The 21,475-nt window shown below is 39.6% G+C and overlaps 1 protein-coding gene across 2 annotated transcripts in view; it reads right to left on the minus strand.

The window, feature by feature from the left end:
- Positions 1-21,475, minus strand: part of Tmc1 (transmembrane channel-like gene family 1) — a 253,671-nt gene that overhangs the window by 26,967 nt on the left and 205,229 nt on the right. For both annotated transcript variants that reach the window (XM_006526640.4, NM_028953.2), the window contains exons 11-15: positions 17,231-17,375; positions 16,084-16,278; positions 13,853-14,032; positions 13,556-13,726; positions 5,688-5,816 (exon numbers count right to left, since the gene is read on the minus strand). In XM_006526640.4, coding sequence (XP_006526703.1) covers positions 5,688-5,816; positions 13,556-13,726; positions 13,853-14,032; positions 16,084-16,278; positions 17,231-17,375 — 820 coding nt within the window. The remainder of the gene's footprint in view (positions 1-5,687; positions 5,817-13,555; positions 13,727-13,852; positions 14,033-16,083; positions 16,279-17,230; positions 17,376-21,475) is intronic.

Below are 21,475 nucleotides of genomic sequence, written 5' to 3' on the forward strand. Positions count from 1 at the left end.
CGCGCTTAGGGGACCCGATCAGGCCTAGGACTGGCTGGAAGGATGCCTAGGCTGCCCATTCAGGAAATCCGCCAGTGGAAGGCCAGAGTGTATTATTATGGGCTATCTCCCTGCTTTGTCTGGTTCCTTTGGGTCACGTGGACAGTCTGCATCGCTACAACTCCCTTTGCACATACCAAGTTTAGAGCTTAAGAATCGTGTCTCCCTCAGCATATTCTGAGGTTTTTCTTTTGAAAGGTGGAGAAAGATGCACAGCTAGTGTCCTCTGACTCTAAAGCCCAGAATTTGCTCACTCCAGAGAACCATTGTGCAGTGTGTTGAGGGCCGCATCCCGCAGTACAGCGGTAAGCAGACCTTCTACCTCACCTTACTTTGATATGGCCGAATCCTGGACAGGGAATGTTTGTCACGAGTGTTCAAAACCCAGGCCACGCTCAAGTAAGAACAGCAACTCGACTTCTCGTAGCCCTGGTTATACTTGGATTTTAGACAGAAGGCCAAGGGCACGGATGAGACAAAAGCTAATACCCGGGACTGGGCTGGTGCTTACTTTGTAGACTGCTTGGTTAGCATGTAGGACGTGAAGCCCTGGGTTCAGTTCCTAGCACTGCAAAGAACCAGGCATGGCTATGCCTGCCTATACTCAATACTAGTGACACAGGTCGGTTGTCTTAGGCCAAAAAGAAAGGTATTAAACAGCTTTACGATAAAAGCCCTTAGTGGAACATTATACTGTATAGGACATCCCATCAGATAGTCGCCAGAAGTTTCTAGGAAGAGGCAGTTCCTGGAGGAGTGCTATGCCAAAGATCACCGAGGCAGCCCGCTGCTGTGAAGTTGGAAGGCAGGAGGGTTGGCAGAGGAGCACAGGTTATGAAGCCAGGGGACTTGGGTTCTGCTGAGCCTTAGTTCCGTGACCTAGGGGAGGATATTGAGTTTCTGAACCTTGAATTGCATTGTGAGATGTGTGTTGTGCATTCCCCTCATGAGGATGGATATGAAAATAAGAATAACGGCTGGGGCTTTGTGGCAGAGCTCTTGCCTAGCATATGTAAGGTTCCGCACCACAGAATAGGCAAAACCAGTGAATACTGAGTGCTGAGGGCAGCCCAGAGCTTATGATATAGAGCAAAGCTTCCAGGCTGCCACTGGGCCCTGGCACCCTTGCTCACGCTCACCAGCTGGATGACCATGGCTAAAGCCCAGAGTGGACTTATTTTTTTCCCACCAACAAGTCACTGTACACCAACAGAAGTAGGGACAGCACCCATGAGACTACATCAATCCCCAGGTGGTCCAGGGGTGCTCACACTTGGGAACTTTGTAGTGTCATCGGAGCAGAGGGACTCTACCCAAGCAAAAATTCATCATCTGAAGGATATTGCATATGCTGCTTTTCATAATGAATAACAAACATGCTTATTAGGTGATTGTATCAGCATTAAAAGGAAAGCAGCCATGATCTTGACAATTTTTCCACCAGAATGCTTTGTTTTGTAGCTTTTTAGTAATTTCCTTACTTTAAGAATTTTTCTCTTTTTTTTTTTTTTTTTTTTTTTGAGACAGGGTTTCTCTGTGTAGCCCTAGCTTTTTCTTTTGGGGCTGGAGAGATGGCTCAGCAGTTAAGAGCACTGACTGCTCTTACAGAGGTCCTGAGTTCAATTCCCAGTAACCATACCACGTGGTGGCTCATAACCATCTGTGATGGGATCTGCTGCCCTCTTCTAGTGTGTGTCTGAAGATAGCTGCAGTGTACTCATATAAATAAAAAAATAAATAAATCTTTAAAAAAAAACAGGGTTTGAAGGTTTTCCATCATGCGTGGAATGGAGGGGTCGCTAAAATCAATGTGACATTAAAGCTTAGATAATCAGCAGTATTTGGGGGGGGGGGATGGGAAAGAACAACCAAGGCATGACTATGATAAAGAAATATTATATATTTGTTGGAGTGTATCATAGTCATAAATGTCATAGAAAATCACATTGTTTTATATAATTAATCTACAATAATAAAAATAAATAAATTTTTGTGATAGAGGACTAAGGTGACCAGTTGGTGGTAGAGCATGACCAAGGCCTTGGGCTCAGTCCCCAGCTCTCAAAGGAATTACATGCTATAGTCTAGCAGTTACTAACATGAAGATGTGGTAACACATCCAGTGAGGTCCCCAAAAATAGGCACATAGATTATCTATCCCTGTATTAACACACATGTTCATATACATACACAAATATGCATATTTAATATATAATGAAATATATAAATACATAATATTTATGCACATATAAATAAGATTATTTACTTCAGATAATTTATATAACCTTACTAGAATTATCTGTGCTTTTAATCTATTTTTATTTTATAGTTTATTTATTTTATATCCCAACCATGGTTGTCCTCTACTCTCTTTCCAGTTGTTTTCCCCGAATCTACCCTCCCTCTGCATCCACTGTTATGTTTTATTTTTATTTCTTTTTTTTTTAAGACAGGACCTCACTATGTAAGTCAGAGTGGCCTCGAACTCAGAAAGATATGCTTGCTTTTGTCTTCTGAGCGCTGGAATTAGAGGCATGTGCCACCACATCCAACTGTGATTTTTATTTTTATATTTAACTTGATTAAACTTTCTAATTTCTCTACAATGATCTTGCTATATTTTTGTAATTCCAAGAAGAAAAGAAATAGTATCCTGTGACAGAAATGGCCAGGTTTTTTCTCGGTTCCTGAAGCGTCTTGGGACTCTCTCCTCACCTCATCTTAAATTTTCCTTTTATTCGTGGTAAGTGATTTATAGACCAAATTGCCAATTAACAAACCTAAAGCAAGAGCAGAAAAACACTGTACATTTCCCCTCTGGGACCCTGTCTCATTTGTCTCTTCTGGGGAATGTCTTCTTCATTGTCTTGAAATCCTATTCAACCTTCAAGATCAACTCAGATGCCTCTTCCTCCACAAGGTGTTTGTATTGATGGAGGCATACCTCGCCACCTGCCCCCATCCACCCTCTTTCTCTCTCTCCCTCTCCCCCTCCCTCCCTCCCTCCCTCCCTCCCTCCCAATCTCCCTCATTTTATACACACACACACACTCTACTCTGTACACACACACACACACTCACACACACACACACACTCCACTCTGTACACACACACACACACACACACACACACACACACACATACTCCAAAGACCCAGGACAATTACTCTGTCCTTGCCATTTATGCTGTATGCCTTTCTTGATTCTCAGAGCTTGTACAGTAAGAGTAGTAGTGGAGTTTGTAAAATCGAAGAGTGAATATCCTAATAGTAGACAGTGTTATTTCTGCACTTAAGCCTGTTTTCCTCATTTGGAAATAATTTGGGATAATATGGCCATGCTCTCTAACATCTCAACAAAGACGATGTATTATGTAGAAGTTCCCAGATTTAAAAGTATTAGATCATTCAAAAAAATCTAAACACTGGACAGACAAATTAAAATCAAGACTTCAGGTCAAAGTTGCATCCTCTCTGTGGGCTCCAGCTTCCTCATTTCTATGCCCCTCAGCACCTTGCATGGATTTGCTCAAAGTAGCCAGCCCCAGTAGGCTTCCAAGGAAATTAGTCAGCCAGTTGGCAGGATGATATGATCGACAAAAAAAAAAGATATGTCATCCAACATTAACATTTTATAACTTGTTTTGATTCTATGCTTTCCCTTCAAAGAACCTTCCAAAGGTAATATGAGAGAAAATTCGTTATGACTTAAAAACAGAAACTTGTTTCCTGTGCTTTGTACTAACCCAAAAGCTCTGTCAGCACACCATAAATAATAAATTTTAGTCATTTAATTACAGCTTTTATGCATCCAGGTCATGTTATATTGACTTCATACTCACAGTCAACTTTTCTACCACTTAAGAAGAAAGCATCAAGGGATAAAAGGCAAACAAAAAAGAAGCCATGATCTAAGAAAGAGATGGCAATTTTTATGTCTGCTTCGGAAGAGCTGAATCAGGCAAGGAAAATAGAAATGAATTCAAGCCAGAAAAATACCTCATAGAGAGCAATAGGAGAGCTGTGCAGGGCATCTGGGATCTGCTGCATTACCTCATGGCCATGTACCAGAGAACATTACCTAACTGCTTTTGCCTGATCCATGGGGACACCTTAATTGAGGGTGTCAGGGATGATCTAATAAAAGGCACTGACTCAAAGTCAAGATAGCAGCGAATAGCCTTTCACTGGTAGGGAGAGAATCGTTACTGACTTAGAACACAGAACCAGATCAACTGCCTACAGACCAACAGAGTTCTTCCAGCTGCCATGGATGCCCTGATGGTGTCAGGATGTGAAGATACAAGTTGAACTACACAGTCAGCACAGAATACTTGATATGTCTCGAGCCTGGTTCAAATAACAGACATTTGTTTATTTGGGTTTTTTTGTTTTGTTTTGTTTTGTTTTGATGTGGTGGTGGTGGTGGTGTTTAATGAATGCCTCATTGTAAAGGGAGAAGATAATAGCAGTTTAAAAAGAAATATGAAGTAGCTGTGCATCTTCCACATAAAACAAAACTAAGTTGCAATAGCATTTGATGGGCTATGTTGGACTGGTGGCCAGAGAAGAACTCTGTGGAGGTGACATACTAAAGGAATGCCTAATGACAAGAAGGACTTGACCATGTCCAATTCTAGGATAGCCGCATCCCTTTGAAGGAGAACTAGAAAGGACAAATGAAAAGACCATCTTGTGCTTGAAATTTTTTTAAAAGTCCATATTGGTGGATATTAGAACATAGCAAGTAGACTGAGGCAGAAAGGAAAGAAACAAACTTTCAGGTACTGAGAGCCCTAAAATGGTATCTGGGGCACATTCACGATGCTCACAAAGCCATTGGGAACTTAAGCATGGGGTTCCATCAGTTCCTCAGTTCCTATTTTGAAGGATTCACTGAAACCAATTTTACTTGCCCAAATGAGCAACGAAGGTCTGTTGGCAGGATTAGACCACAGAACCATGTATGCTCTGCCACTTGCCTTCAGTTTGAGGGAGATTTTAACTTGGGCTTAGAGGAAAGGCTGATGATAAAGGCAATACCAGAGGGGCTCAGAGAAACCTGTGCTATTGTTTCAGAAAGTTAGACTGCCCCTGGGCTCCATTTAGTAAAGCCCTGTCAGCAAACTGGGTCTTCCTTGATATCTCCACAGTCTCCTGCTGTTATCTCTGTCAGGCTCTTATTAGCCTGTGAGCCTCAGAAAGCCAACACCATATTCACTGAATCCTTTCAGTCCCTCATGTACCACATAGCAACTGGCGCATGGTAATTAACTAGTCCAGCAGCAAAATTCACAGGGAGATACAGAGTATACAGTTTATAGAGATCTTGTATCAGCACAAATTGGCTTCATGGGAAGGGAACTGCCTGTGGGGCCAAGATTTCCTTCAACATTTTAACAGACAGTTCTTGGTCCATTACTTTGAAAAGCCTGAGCTAATTTTAATTCAGTATTAGAAAAATTTTAATTCAGTATTAGAAAATATGATGCTTAAGTCTGGGCTCTTCTGACATACATACTGATGGCATCTCACAAGGTGACCTCACTCGTGTAACTCGGAGGCATCCTACCACTTGTAGAACGTGTATCAATAATGAATCACAGAGGAAAAAGAATGTAACACAGGAAAAGTCAGTATCATACTTACATATCCATATTCTAAGTCCCAGCACCAGCAGTAATTGCAGAACCTCACGAAACATGCTCTGAGGAAGTCGCCAATGAGGATCGTGACGTAAGTGGTCAGGACGTCAGAAACGGTGAGACGCACGAATTCCTGGTGTGATACAATCTTTATTAGTGCACACATTTCTGTCTTCAGATAACCTTAATGTTGGTATCAAAACTGTCGTGTTTCTGTCACTGGCTTGAAGACTACAGTTAATGATAAAAGAAAAAAATTAAGGCATATCTAGTCAATGAAAAATAACTTCATTGTATTTGGTTACTCTCAAACTGTCTCCATCCTTGAATCACTATACTGGCATCTTCTTTTGACTGAGAAATATTATACTAAAGTTTATACTAAAGTTTAAAAGCAGGTATATATATATATATACATACATATATATATATATATATATATATATATATATATATATATATATATATATATATATATTGTCCATGCAGACATTTTAGATTTCTACCTGGCATTGAATTGTATATTTTTTTAACATGTAAAGTGTATGGAAAACAGATCAAACTTCAATGATGTTCTTTAAAAAGCACTTGTATTAGTTACCTTCCTTCTTATTGGCCAAATTGGTGACAAGAAGCTATGTAAGAGAGTAGGGTTTTTCCTTGGCTTACAGTTGAAGGGAACACGGTCCATTAACCAGGGAAGCATCATAGCATAAATGTGCCATAGCTGATCACATTACCAACACAGTGAGGAAGCTAAGACTGAACAGCAGTGGGGTTCAGGCTAATGCCTCCCCAGAACTCACCACAGTTACCTACTTTCTCTAGCATGGTTCTAACTCCTAAATATTTGACCACCTTTCAAAACACCACCATCAGCTCACAATCAAGTTTTCAAACATTTGAGCCTATAGAGGATACTCCATATTCAAACTACAACAGTGATTTTTTTCAAATGTTTTTTAAATGGGTTATTAAAAATATACAGATTAAGATATGTAGGATGAACATATTTTAAACAAAGTACCTCATGTATATATGCATATATGTGTATATGAGTATATGAGTGTATATAATCTGTATACTTGTATAAAAAAAAGTTCTAGGAAAATCAAATCCCTTCTGTGGTGTGAGTTTGAATTAAGGACAAAGTATATGCATTGTGAGGCAGACAGGAGGGTCATTCTTACCTCGTAGAAGCATATGACATTAAATACTAATCAAAAATGACAGTTACAAATTTTCCCCACCATAGTTCATTCCTGCGTTACCTTTTCTGTTTCTCTCCAATAAGTTGTGCCTTGAAAACTAAAGACACTGAATATATAAAGTTATAGTTTTGCAGGAATACTGCTGCTCAAGGATGGGAATTTAGTTCAGTTGGCAGAGTGACCAGCTAGCACTGACAAAACACTGGGCTTAACCCCCAGCACTGTGTAAACCAGCTGGGGTAGAACCAGTGATCCTAGCACTCAGGAGGTAGAGTCAGGAAGATTTGGAGTTCAAGGTCAGCCGCAGTTACACCGTAAATTCAAATCTAGCCTGAGGTCTGTGAGACCCCATCTCAAGAAAAAAATAAGAAAACGTAGTACTATTAGTCTATATGAAGTCTTTGATTTGGCTTCCATCCATCTAGATGGGTTCCCCTCTAAAAATTGTCTCATAGGGAAAGTAAGCATTTGACAGTCATCAGTGAATTTCCAGCCACATGCTTCAGACCTCAGTGTCCCAAACTCCCCACCTCACGAGCCACCATTACCTTCCGTGGCATGTCGGAGTACCATATGAAATCTTAATAACTAACATTGGTTTTATAATAGAAATGAAATATATTCATCAACTCCCTTAGGTACAAGTTAACTATAATGTAAATAAAATAAAGGCAAAAGATTATTGAAAAATTAATATGTATTTTTTAAATTATTTTAGCATTAATGCCCATGCAAAGCAACACCCGTGACAAATGACTATAAGCAGAAGGGCATTTTGACCTCAAAGCAGAGGAATCAAAAGAAAAAAAAATGATAGAAAGGAAAGAGAGCCTTTGCCCATAGGTGTTTTCAAACTGGGACAAGTGGTTCCTCATCCTTGCAGGGGAGAGGGGGGAGGTTCCTGCATGCAGCTCTCTGTATTATTCTTGTATTACTCTTCTTTGTTTTGTTTTGTTTTCAGTCCCATTGGCCTTATTTCAGACCATCATATTCCTCCCTCTTTCAGGGTACTCGACCCTGCATACAGTCTTCATCAACTAACCTCACCTAATTCACTTCCTGTCTCAGTTTGTACCAACAGATAGCAATTATTAGAGCATGACTGGGGCAAGCCTCCTTCGCTTGAATTATACAGGGAAGTGCTATAAAAAACACTCAGTTCCATGCATTTTATCTTAGTCTCATTGCCAATGTATATTTGAAATCTTTCTATAATGATATTGTTAATGGCCTTGCCTCTTCCTGAAAAAAAAAGTTGCATTTTTCACAAAACTGTGGTCCAAATTTTAACCCATTTATACCTCTAGTATCCAACAATGCTGGGTACATATTACTCATTAAGTAAATATGGAGTGAATGAATGAGTGCCAGTAACTCCTAGCTGTTGTGGAATGTGACCCTTTTTCTTCTACATTCTCATTGTCCCTTTTACTCCCTGGTCAATGTTAAAACCAGATGCTGACAACTACCGTGAACTAGGGGTAGGTTGGGAGGATTTTGTGTTTCTATGTCCAATCTGAATTTTACTCTTTATCCTTTCCCAATTCTATTTACATAGAATTCCTAGGGAGGATCTGACTATAGTATTGCAAACTCTAAGTATCCATTTACAAACTGGGGAAGAGATGCAAGGCTATCAAGAAAAGAGAACCCTAAAATAGTGGCTCAGCCACCTCAAGAATATCTTCTAAGCTCAATTCCTGTCACACTGGACAAAGCCCCCTGAAGAGCATCTCACACATCACAACCTCTCTCCCAGTCATTTAGCTGAGATGTCTGGATAGCTTAGGTCTGTAAACCCCAAAAAGTCACAAACAGGTCAAGGCAGAACAATGTATAATGATAGTTGTGATGGTTTGTATATCCTTGGACCAGGGAGTGGCACCATCTGAAGGTATGGCCTTGTTGGAACAGGTATGACCTGGTTGGAATGGGTATGTCACTGTGGGTGTGGGTATAAGATCCTCACCCTAGTTGCCTGGAAGTCAGTCTTCCACTAGCAGCCTTTGGATGAAGACATAGAACTCTCAGCTCCTGCTGTGCCATGCCTGCCTGGATACTGCCATGCTCCTACCTTGATGATAATGGACTGAACCTCTGAACCTGTAAGCCAGCCCCAATTAAATGTTGTTTTCTTTTATAAGACTTGCCTTGGTCCTGGTGTCTGTTCACAGCAGTAAAACCCTAACTAAGACGATAGTATAAAGGGATATATATATATATATGTATATATATATATATATATATATATATATATATATACATATATATATATATATATATATATATATATATATATATATATATATATATATATATATATTCCAAGGAAGAAGCCCACAGGTTGTGCCTGGTGATAATTGTATTTCATGGGGACAATTCAGCACTGAACAAAGATGAAAACTCTACATCCCCTACATCCCTTTTACATAGGGGAGATTTAGCTCTTGCCGTTGACTTCCTGCAAGGTCGTGAGCAAATCTCTGTATTCTCATCCATACAGTGATGATATTCAGGTGGCTTAAATTTTCAAGAAGTTAATGCTTAACATACAAGAGGGCAATCAATGTTAGCCACTCTCACTATGGTCATCAGCCCTTCGCTTCTTATTTTTCTTTAAAACACTATGTCAGCAATAGCTTCACATGCCTACTTGGACCACAGTTTTATTGTTTGTTTGTTTTGTTTTGTTTTGTTTTGTTTTGTTTTGTTTTTCCAGAGCTGAGGAATGAACCCAGGGCCTTGTGCTTGCTAGGCAAGTGCTCTACCACTGAGCTAAATCCCCAACCCCTACTTGGCCCTGTTGTTTGTCTCTCAAATATCAGTGGAGGTAATAATTACTATCTGAGAAACACTACAGAGCTCAAAGGAAACCCAATTTGTTGTAAGGGTTTATTGTTTGTTTCTTTCTTTGTTGTTTGTCTGTTGTTCGGTTTGGCTTGGTTTGGTTTGCTTTGGTTGTTGTTGTTGTTTGAAGAACCAAGAGAGCTTTGAGTGACACAGAATCATAAAAGAGGACAAAGTGGCCGGTATTCATGGAAAGGAGGAGCAAGCATCTGAAATAAACCCATGGAACCATGACCTTTCAGAGTACATCTTCATAATTATGTAAACTCAGCTACCTGCACTACATCTTCATTTAAGTAAAATGGCTAAAGAGTTGAAATGTTTTCAGATGCAATGATGGAGATATGGATACCATGAGGGCCAGTGTTCATCAGCACTCAAATCTGTCTCCACGTTGCCTTTACTCTCTCAGATCCCATCCACCTAGTCAACAGCCTATAGCTCCCCTTCCTTCTGCTTTTTTTTTTCAAATGGGTATCAAGGACTTATGGGAGACACAGAACAGCCAACAGGGGAAGGGATATGTCTCTTAACAGAATATTGAAGGAAAGAAGAGAATGGCATGATGAAATGAGAAAGTCGCTACAAGTGTGACTCAGAAAACAGCACACAGCATGTTCTGAGATACACAATATGTTCTGAGAGATACAGCATGTTCTTAGACATACATCATATTCTGATACATACAACATGTTCTGAGACATGCAGCATGCTCTGGGGCCTTAAATAGGAAGAATTTGTTAAGGCCTAGATAAAGTATTAAGGCCTAGATGGAATGTTAAGACCTAAGTAAAATGTTAAGGCCTTGGTAACAGTTACCCAGCTAGCCTGCCATTATAATGAAACTTTCCCATATTTTTTTGCTGTTACTAGGAAACTTTCTAATGCCAAAATTGAGTATATATTCTGTTAAGTTTTATGCCCTTGGAAACCAATTAAGATAAAAAATCAGTAGAACTGTTTGTATAGTTACTCACAATAACCCTGGGCCCAAACCGACCACCCAGCAGCACTTCCTGCACCTGTGTATAAGCCTTTATGGTATTAGCTGACCCTGGGATGGACCCCAACTTAAGAGAGACACTTGAACAAATGTAAGAAACTGTTTAAAATAAGACTTCCATTTTGAGGGGGGATCTAGTAAGATTTAAGTTCCCAAGACCTCCCAGGGCACTGACATCTTAGTTGGCAGAAACAGACATGTACATGTAAGTATAACTGTTACATGTACATGCACATGTAACTAACATCTTGGTTGGCAAGCTAAGACTTGAATGTTAGATAAGTCCCATCCTGGTAGACAAGTTAAGACATGGATATTACACAAGGCAACTCCCCTGTCACAATTAAATACTCCAACCAATGGAAACAAGATAAACGAAGACATGTTCCTAAGGAAATCCTCTATACCTAAATCCTGATTGGTGGAATAACTTAGGACAGATGTTTGTGAATTTGGGGTTTAAAAATCCTGTAGAATCTTAACTTGGAGTCATGGTTCAGTTTCTTAGTCTGGACTGTGGCCCTGGTTGATCAATTCTGGGGTGTATGCTCAATAAACTAGACCTGTCTGATTGAGATTGGTGTTCATGTAGTTTGTGAGGTGATTCCTGTACCCCCAACAAATTAAATACATAGTTCGTGTTTTATTGTGAGTTTGCATGATGGGTAAATATCACGGAAGCTTCTACATCAGAAATATAAATTTGTCTAAGGATGCTATGTCACATCTAATTAATCTGTCTCCTTCCTCAGAAATAGCCAGCCTATATCTTATTCTTTACAGCTATTTCTTCTGATCCTGTTTAGTGGGTGGGTGTTTGCTTGTCAAAGGATAGGTTTCCTAGCGTATCCCAGCCAAAAATGTCTTAAACACTAAGTTTGCAAAGTGTGGATTCTAAGTGTTTCAGAACTAAACCCAGATCGAGGGGGGTAGATTAGGTGATTAAATGGCTCCTCAGATCCTACTTCACAAGGAGCAACACATACCCACAAGTGTCTGTTTGTTTCGGATAGAACAAATTACCATAAACCTTGCTCACTAATAATTCAACCACTTTCTCACAGTTCAGGAAGTCAGAAGTCGAAAATCAAAGCCCAGGTATGGGGAGAATCTGTTCCTCTAACTTTTCTAACACTAGAGTTTGCCCACACTCCTTCAGCCCTTTGCTCCTTCCTCCATCTCTAAAGTACATCATTCCAAGCTCTGCTTCTGTTGTCAGATCTCGATTCTCTACCTTTGACTCTCTGCCCCTTTTTAAGAGAGACCCCTTGTGATTTTACTAGCCTGCTTCAACTTAGTTCAGGGCCTTTCAATCTGATAAGCTCCTAAGTCTGTAAAGTCCATTTTGCCACGTAAGGTAACAGGCTCAGAGATTCCGAGAGCTAGCAGCATGTGAACAACGTGGAAGGCCCCTGTTCTACCCACTACACTGTAGCCCACAAGTATCTCTCTTTTAAATGCAGACAACTTTCATTTTTTTCTTCATGTATGTTTCTAGATGTTTCTAGAAAGTCCTGAATATCTGAAAGCCAGAACTAAGGAGCTTATCTGCTCCTCAAATGCTTACAAAGTAAAATAAGACACAATATTTTTTCAGACTATACGTTCTCTATTCTATCTTCAATCACATAATTCTACTGTTGTATATATGTTATTTAACTTTCCCTCCCATAACTGAAATCACAATTGACTTAATTGTAGTCTCATGGACATCAGACCGAAAAATGTGAGGTTTTTTTTTTTTTTTTTTTTTTTTTGCATTCACATTAGCTTACATTGCGTTACTTCAGTAAGACTTGTGCTAATATATTGGTTTTTTAAAATATTTATTTATTATTATAAATGAGTACACTGTAGCTGTCTTTAGACACACCAGAAGAGGGTGTCAGATCTCATTACGGGTGGTTGTGAGCCACCATGTGGTTGCTGGGATTTGAACTCAGGACTTTGGAAGAGTAGTCGGTGCTCTTACCTGCTGAGCCATCTCACCAGGCCGATTTTCTTATCCTACAGAAAATATTACTTAAAAATCTGTTCAAATAATTCACAAAGACTACATGACTGATACAGCTGAACTGCTGTCTTCTAGAAACACTAAAACATACTTAAACTTTACTGTATTTCATGAACTAAAGCTGAATGCACATTAAGCGCGCTTTCTCCAATGAGATAAAATTACAAGCTTCACAGAGCATAAAGAGTCTATACAGAAGAGGGGGAGCTGAAGCAGCATCTCTGGTTGTTTGTGTTCAGTTTTTAATTTCCTCTATTGGACAGTAAGCAAGGAGATCTTATTTCTTTTATCTGGTAAGATATCACTACTCATAGACCAGGGTCACTTACATAACCATTATAAAAACAAATAACTTAAAATAGCATTTCCTTTAAGGCTGAAGGGCAAATTATTAGGTAAAAATTGATATCATAAACCCACTAGAGTATTACACTCAAAGAGCACTTTTTTTAATATATAAAAACAACACTAACTAGAGCTCCACATGAACGCCATTTGAGTCTGTATCTAAATTTGGGTGCTTTGTTAGAATATAATAGGAGGCATGGTTCTCTTCACACGATTGTAAGCTATCTTTTTATACACAACCATAAAAGACTGTAAAAAAAAAGAGAAAGTGTTTTTATTTCCGTCTCCCTGAGCTAATAAATTTGAAATTCAGAGGCAGCAAATGCTAAATCTTCAGCAAACAGCCCCCATTTTTATTAATAAATAAGAAACAAAAAGCCTTAGAATTTTAGAAGAAATATTCAGCGCATTGGACCACTAAGGACAGGTACTTCTCTTTGTAATGTTACCTGCCCCACCATTGTTTCCCAGCAGGGACCGCGAGGGACATCTGCAGGATGAACGAAAAAGGGTGCTCCTGTGGTGTTCCCAGAGAGCCCAGAGAGAGATTCATTGTAAGCCTTAATCATGTTGGCTTCCCACAGGGTAATATTGGCCTTCACAAGCTTCTCCTCTTCAATCTAGAAATCAGAAAAAAGAAAATGGAAAGGAAAATAACAGAGCACCGTTTCAGAGGCAATTCTGGTAATCTGCAGACTGGGAAACTGGCACACTGATGACAAGGACAATCAAGACCCTAGACTCACCTTGTTGTTAATCTCATCCATCAAGGCGAGAATGAATACATACAAGTTGCCTAGAAGAAGAGCAAAAATGCGCCCCAGGAGCCACTTCAGAGCAATGAGAGGATGGTAATCTTCCAGTTCAGCAAATAAGTCAAACAGGGTGGGACAGAACATCCCCAGGAGGGACATTACCATGTTCATCTACAAGGAGACACGGTTGGAAAGGTTTTCAGAGCGGTCCCTTTAATATTTTATAAAACTAAAGATTAAGCCATGCATTCTTAATACTTGGTCTCAATTCAACAAAGGCAATATCCAACTCATATTTACAGGTTGTTTATATGAATTCGTGTGTGTGTGTGTCCATATGTTTCCTTGGTATGATTAGTGTGCAAGTTTCATCACTCTGCCCAGAGAACACAGATGTTCTACGTGGCCGCTGATTCTGATATGTTGACGCACGGCACTTTGGAAAGGATCTGTTTGACAATGAGATGAAGAGAAAGAAAAGACTGGAAGTAACTTTTGCAACCTGCTCTCTAAATACCTGGGCTCAAACTGTTAGCCCTAAACATTTTCTTATTTCTCCCTGTACACTCCATATTTTGAGTGATTAGAACTACCAGACTATAATTAGACTATAGTTGCTATTTTTTCCAAGTTTTTAGCTAAGAATACCTTATTAGCATGATCAGGAGGATACACAACTCAGCGTGATATAATATAAAATCAGCATGAAATATTTCCAACTGAACATAAAAATTGAGCACACTCTGTGCAACCATACACAAAGACAATTTAACCTTTGTGCGGGGTTATGTTTGAGTCCCCATTATTGTCATTTGTATCTAGAGATCAGAGAGTCCCTCTAAAACAGATAATAAACTAGTCCCTATAAAGACTAATTCTTTCCTGTATACTGAGATAGGCTGTCATAGAATTCACTGTGCCCAGGTGGCTTCAAACTCACTAAACCTCTATCTCAGCCTCCTGAGTGATGGGAGGAAAGTAAATGACAAGCGACCGTTTATCATTTAGTGTGGTTCATTTATACTGAAATATGACCATTGTGCTATGGGCCGGAGCACACCAAACATTTCACTTATAATTTTTATTAACATTATGAGAGTATTTTGAAAACAAACTTGGTAAATGCTTTATGCTGGGGTTTTGTTTTGTTTTTTTTTTGTTTTGATTTGATTTGTTTTGTTTTGTTTTGTTTTCATTTAAGGGGGAAAAAATCCTCTACTTAATAACTACCACTTTACAGGTCTCCATGGAACAACTGTGACACTGTTATCTCTAAATGTGTGGTTTTTTTTCTGCTGTTACCACTTCTTAAGCTTCTATACTGCTTTGATGTCAAGGCTTTTTAATATTTCAATTACCACTTGCCAGCCAGGACATTTCGAAGAAACTGTACATTTATGAAGAAACTGTGCACCTCAAAATTCTTCCATCTACAGAGCTTTGAAAATTTTTCCATCTGGAAAACCTAACCATCTCATGGCATAAAACTGGGCATGCTTTGAAAATGCCCAAATTCACATCAGTGTCATGTGGTCCACAGAAACATGCTATGAAAGGGACCAGGCTCTAGCAACAACCCAGGATGACTGAGTCTCTAATCCTAGATATGTACCCTAATCACCTCTCTCCTACACAGTAACTGAAAAGATTCAATTATTTGTGAACAAAACTGGTCAAGACGTAGCCTTCCTCGTTTGAATAGCTGAGGGTCAAAGGCTCTGTTAAGGAAGAGACTAAGGTATGTCATTAGAATTCATGTGAAAAGCCTGGAAAATGAGGCAGGCAGTATGATGCTTCCTATGAGATAGGCATAGGGATGGTGAACAAAAGAATCAGGAGCTGGCATTTCAGTTATGGAAGTGACATTTTTGGAGGAAGCAATGTTGGATTATATGAAGAGCCTTAGATTTGAAATCAAACTTCCAGGCTGACACTCTGGTTTTCCTAACTTTGCCTGCCACACAATCTACTATGATCTATCCTTCTCTCTGTAACATATTCTCTTCTCCCTTTGCTATTCTAACTGCCCATCTTTGCTGACATCAAAGCCCCAATAGCACAAAAGAAATAGTGGGAAATGTTCGATGCGGGTGGTTAGCTGGGGAGCAGAACGGGGAGCAGTAGGCAGAGAGCATCCTTGTCTCACACTCAGCTACAGAAGCACAACCCACAAAACAGCAAGTCGCAGTTTCTTAGCACGTCAAACGCATGCAGAGACGAACTTCATTTTTTTCCCACCACCCAAGGGTGTCAGGATCTTGCTGGGCGAACTCCTGGGATCGCTTCACAGCCCAAAAGATGAGGTATCCACTTGCACCAAGTGTGAGGAACACGAAGAAGTTAGCGAGAAACCTCAGAAATCTGATGAGGTGGATGTTCTCCTCCACCTGTGCGGCTCTCTCTTCTATGATGGCTTCCTGCAGCCAGGCACAGCAGAACGGGAGAGAGACAGGGCCGTGAGAAGGATCGTGAGATGAGGAGAGAAAACAACAACAACAAAAAAAAAAAAAAAAAAAGGCACAAAAATGAAAACTAAAATCTGAAATTCCGTAAAGTGCATTCCGTAAATATAGACAGAAAAGGGCCAGTTAGTGAACTGGTAGGGCAAGAGGGTCATAAGTTTGGGGCCAGCATCTGCTAAATAGCAAGCTTGAGGCTAGCCTGGGCTACACAAGACCCTTCTAAAACATCCCAGCCTAAAAATAATAACAGAAAGCCAACGAGGGAAAGAGAGCATACTTGCATACTCTTAAATCGTAGCACTAGGAGAATCTTCATTCTAAATGGCACTCGCCCCGTCCTTTTTTTTTGGGGGGGGGGGTTGGGGGGAGGGGGTAGAGCAGGGGAGATGGAATGTAAGGCTTGACTTTTATGAAACAATTCCATATAGCTTATGCTGGCCTCGAACTCACTTTGTAGCTGAGATTGAACTTGAATTCCTGATCCTCCTGCCTCCATCTCCCAAACACTGGATTTGCACATCTGTGCAAAGTCTGCTCTCCCAGTCTTATTTCTGAAGACATTGCCTAAGGTCTTAGGATCAATTTACATACCGAGCCTACATGTTTCTGCAAATAGCTGGTGAGCACTGTCATATTATCTGAACTATATGATATTTATAACCAGTGAACTAGTTTAACCAAATAGCATTATTTTATTACTAAATTTGGAGAAGAAAAGTCCCAGAGACAAAGATACAGCTGCTCTGGGTCACAGGGTCTTTTTGTCATAATCAGACTCGTGCCCACCTCGTGGTCCGAAGCAATGACGAGAGCATCTGTCTCATAACTGTCAAGATATTTGATGACTGAGGTCGAACACCTCCCTATGTTGGTCTTAGAAGTCAGCTTCTGGGGTCTGTGCCTTTACCTTAAAGTTCATCGTGATAGAGTTAAACTTGTTGTCGGCTGTTTCAGGGTTACCAATCAGATAGTCCCAGCTACAGAACACCTTCCAGCTGAAGTTGAAAGTGTTGTCATCGCCACCACCATCGTCACCAATATTTTTGGTCATCCTATAAAAGCAGGAATGTAATTCAGCAGCCAGAAAGGAGAAGGAAAGGCGGGCGAGGAATGAGAAAACAGCAGTCACGGGAAAACTGTAAATGCAACATCTGGAAAACATCTCTAAATAGGTTTATTGATATAAATAGACAGTGGGAACACTGATGGTTAAGTTTTATGGGTTTCATATTACTTAATTTTCTCATTCTGTGGTGATCAAAAACTACTATACACTGATGATTTAAATACCTTTAGAGGCTGGCAGGAAGCTGACCAAATAAATCCCTTAAAGAGAGAAGGTGGGATTATTTTAAGGGTGATATACCAAGCAGCCTGAACTATGCTCTTCAAAGGAAACTAAGAAAAAGACTGGATTGTAAAACACACACACACACACACACACACACACACACACACAAATAAACAAAAAAACAAAACAGTGTAATAAAAAAGTCATAGACTGAGGCCCGAATCACTGCCTTTGCTTACAGTCCATTTCCCTCACTGAGCACCATGACAGCAAAGACTTCATCCTATCCATCACTAAGTTTCCAGGCACTAGATAACTCCTTAGATTGGTTCTTGTAAAGATATTATAAATTGTTTAAAATAAAATAGAGGCCAACTTGGCACTGGGAAAAGGTTTGCCACAAAACACTTATATCACAAATAGCTTTTTGTATGCACGCTTGCTATGGGATTGCTTTCCAGTCTGTCCTGACATTATAAAAGGGTTGACAATGTCAGCCTCACCATTCATCCTGGATGGTGTTTGTGAGAGGAGAATCTTGCATTTTGAAACTCCTAAGTCGAGATCCAGCTCATAAAGCAGTGACATGAAACGAAACATGGTGAATTTAGGTCTCTCATATGTCACTGCCCTTCTGTTCCAAGCACCTTTGAAAGAAGGTCAACTGTAGTTGGAAAAGAGGAGGAGCCAGTCATGTGCTATGGTGGATCTGCCAGGAGGTTATGTTCCCATAGGCAAGGAACATGAGCCTTTCTCATGGTCTCACAGAGCCTTGAAAGGCAGCCTTAGGGTCTGATGTCATCATTAGAAACAGCGAACATTATCATCTGTGGTGGAAATATTATGAAAATGTCTTGTAATATACTTAGGTTTCATAAGCTGATATTTTAAGGAAAATTTAGCACAAGAGCCATATCAAAGCATTTTAATTCTAAAGAGTCTTAAAATGGACAAAAGATGTTATTTATTTATTCACTTACTTAAATTATTATTGGGGGAAACTGAGGCAGGATTTTACTTTATAGTCTTGGCTGTCTCTGTAGATCAGGCTGGCATTGAACTCACAGACATCTACCTGCTTTTGCCTCCCAAGCACTGGGACTAAAGGTGTGTGCCACTACCACCCAGCAAGAATCATTTTAATATAGATTGTAAAACTATAAGAGGCCATCCAGAAGAAGGTAGAGATACATCTTTGTCACTATGCGATGGATAGATGTATCTTCCTCAGAGATTAGGAAAATGAAAATGCAGGTAGAGCGATGGTTCTCAACCTTCCTCGTGCTGTGACCCTTTAATATAGTTCCCCATGTGCTGACCCACATTAACTCAGTTAATTCATAACTGTAATGTTGCTAATGTTATGAATCATAGCACAAATATCTGTTTTCCAATGGTCTTAAAAGACTCCTGTGAAAGGGTTATTACACCCCCAAGGGCTCATGACCCCACAAGTTGAGAATCACTTAGAGACTGGTGTTCAAAACTCCGTTCTGGCCATGTGACCTTGGCCTGGTCATAAAGCCACTGAACCTTAAATTTTCCATCTACTCTGTGAGAATAACTGATATATCCTCAGCTCACTTCACAAAACAGCCTGGAGGAACAAACTGGTCCAAGGGAAGGCGAAGAGCACAGGTGGCGAATAGTAGGTAACAGAACTTTTCACCTACAAAAACAATGGTTTGAAACAAGTCCTAAGGGCAGATGGTCTTTAGTGCTCGTTTATTTTATAGTCTGTAAAATGGTATTAGAGTTGCTTTGTAATGTTTGGGAGGTGAAAGGTTTTCTCTGGAGATGGAGCTCCGTAGAGTACTCGCCTCGCATGCATGAGGCTTTGCCTTGAATCCTCAGCATGACATAAACCAGGCATGGTTGTACATGCTTGCAATTCCATAACTTTGGAAGAAATAACTTCCTCCAGGTCAGCCTGAGATATATGAGAACCCGTCTCAAATAAATAAATAAATAAATAAATAAATAAACAAATAAATAACTATTAGTAAATAATAAATACAAGAACTACAAAAAATGGAATAACTAATGGTTTTAATGATACATGGTAAGTACATGTTAGGAAAATACTGATAATTATTTGAAATATAAATTATGGTTTTGTTAGAGATTCAGAAATATGGAGATTGCCAACTTTCCCACTTTAAAAACTACTTGTGTTTATGCTTATATCAGTTTATGATATATGTTGGCTTAGGATACATACAAGCTAGTATATGTAGATAAAACTTCAACATCATTTACAGCTTACATGAAATAATATAAGGCACAGGAGGATGTTTTTGTCTATTCTATGAGTACTATTATTGCCAGGCTCCTAAACAGAAGTAAATATAGGCACTTTCAGGGCGACTTGCAGTAAGGAAGCCTTGGGAAAGCCTCCCGGGCTAGGGTGGCATTAATAAGCTCCTTCTTCAGTATGCCATCAATGAATTATTCAGCTCTTTCCAGCAGTTTGATAGATGTGAGCTCTGCCAGTTAAATCCAGAAATTTTGGCTTATAGAATTGCTTTGGTAAGAACATCTAGATTTGAGAAGTAAATCACTTTCAGTTTGAGATTATTAGCTTCAAACACCAGAGAAAATGATCGTTTCCTAGCCACAATGAGCATCACAACGTTCATCTGTGCTAGTCTGCCTTTAAAACATATGAATTGCATTTATGATAAGGGTTTCAGGTCTTTGAAGAGAGAGGAAAAGGGAGGAGATAACAGAAAATTAAGGCAGCCAACCGCTCACTTGCCAAAAATTCCCATGACCTTCAGACCTAAAACAGGAGAGTCCTAGGCTAACAAAGAATTCTACTTTGAACACTCAAAATAATTTTTTTTAATTTTACTTTCTAACTTAGATCATTTAAAGTAGATTTTCCTCCCACTTTGTGGCTAAGGTTTATGAAGTACAGGCAAGGTGACAATGCTATTATATACCCTCTTTGACTTTAGTAGTCAGGTCCTGTGGTGCTTTGAATAAGTTTGGTCCAGGGAGTGGCCCTATTCTGAGGAAGTATGTCACTTTGGGAGTGGTTTTGAGACCCTCTTCCTAGCTGCCTGAAAGTTAGTCTTCTCCTAACTGCTTTAAGATCAAGATGTAGAACTCTTGGCTCCTTCTCTAGTGCTATATCTGCCTGGACCCTGCCATGCTTCTTGCCATGATGATAATAAACTAACCTCTGAACCTGTAAGCCAGCCCCAATTAAATGGTGTCTCCTATAAGCATTGCCTTGGTCATGGTTTCTCTTCTCAGCAATGGAAACCTTAAGACAGGTCCCTGTCTATTCAAGTGATGAATCCCATACATCCACTATTATCCCAATAGTACAGAGGATTCAAGTAGGAGGTGGCAATAGAAAACATGACAAATGATTTCAACAAGATATCATGACAACATGTATCATGACATGATACAAACATTCAGATATCATCTATTCTTCTACCAAATATTGTTTCCAATGTTGGCAGTGGGAGTGGAAGCCATGAGCATCCTGATAGAGCCAGAACTTTCAATCACTTTAATCACCAAAGCTCCATGACAAGAAGAGGCCCAAAATCAGACTGGCCTGGCTCAAATATGAATAATTTTGAGAAGAGAAAGGCTAGGTTAGTATCTAACCACTATCTTAAATAGTATCTTTGGGCAAACTTGAAAGACCAGCCATACCTCCTGGAACATCTTTAAAATGTGAGCTCTCCAGGAGCAAGAGTTTGCCAAGTACCAGAAATATGATCCATGGGCAGCACAAGAGACATCAAAGACCTAGTAACTGCACCCAGAAGACATAGAATATTGCAATGATAATTTTATGTGGATAACATGATGAAGTGTTAATACTCAAAAAAATAAATT

The sequence above is a fragment of the Mus musculus genome, chromosome 19, assembly GCF_000001635.26.
Source record: "Mus musculus strain C57BL/6J chromosome 19, GRCm38.p6 C57BL/6J".
Taxonomy (NCBI): Eukaryota; Metazoa; Chordata; class Mammalia; order Rodentia; family Muridae; genus Mus; species Mus musculus.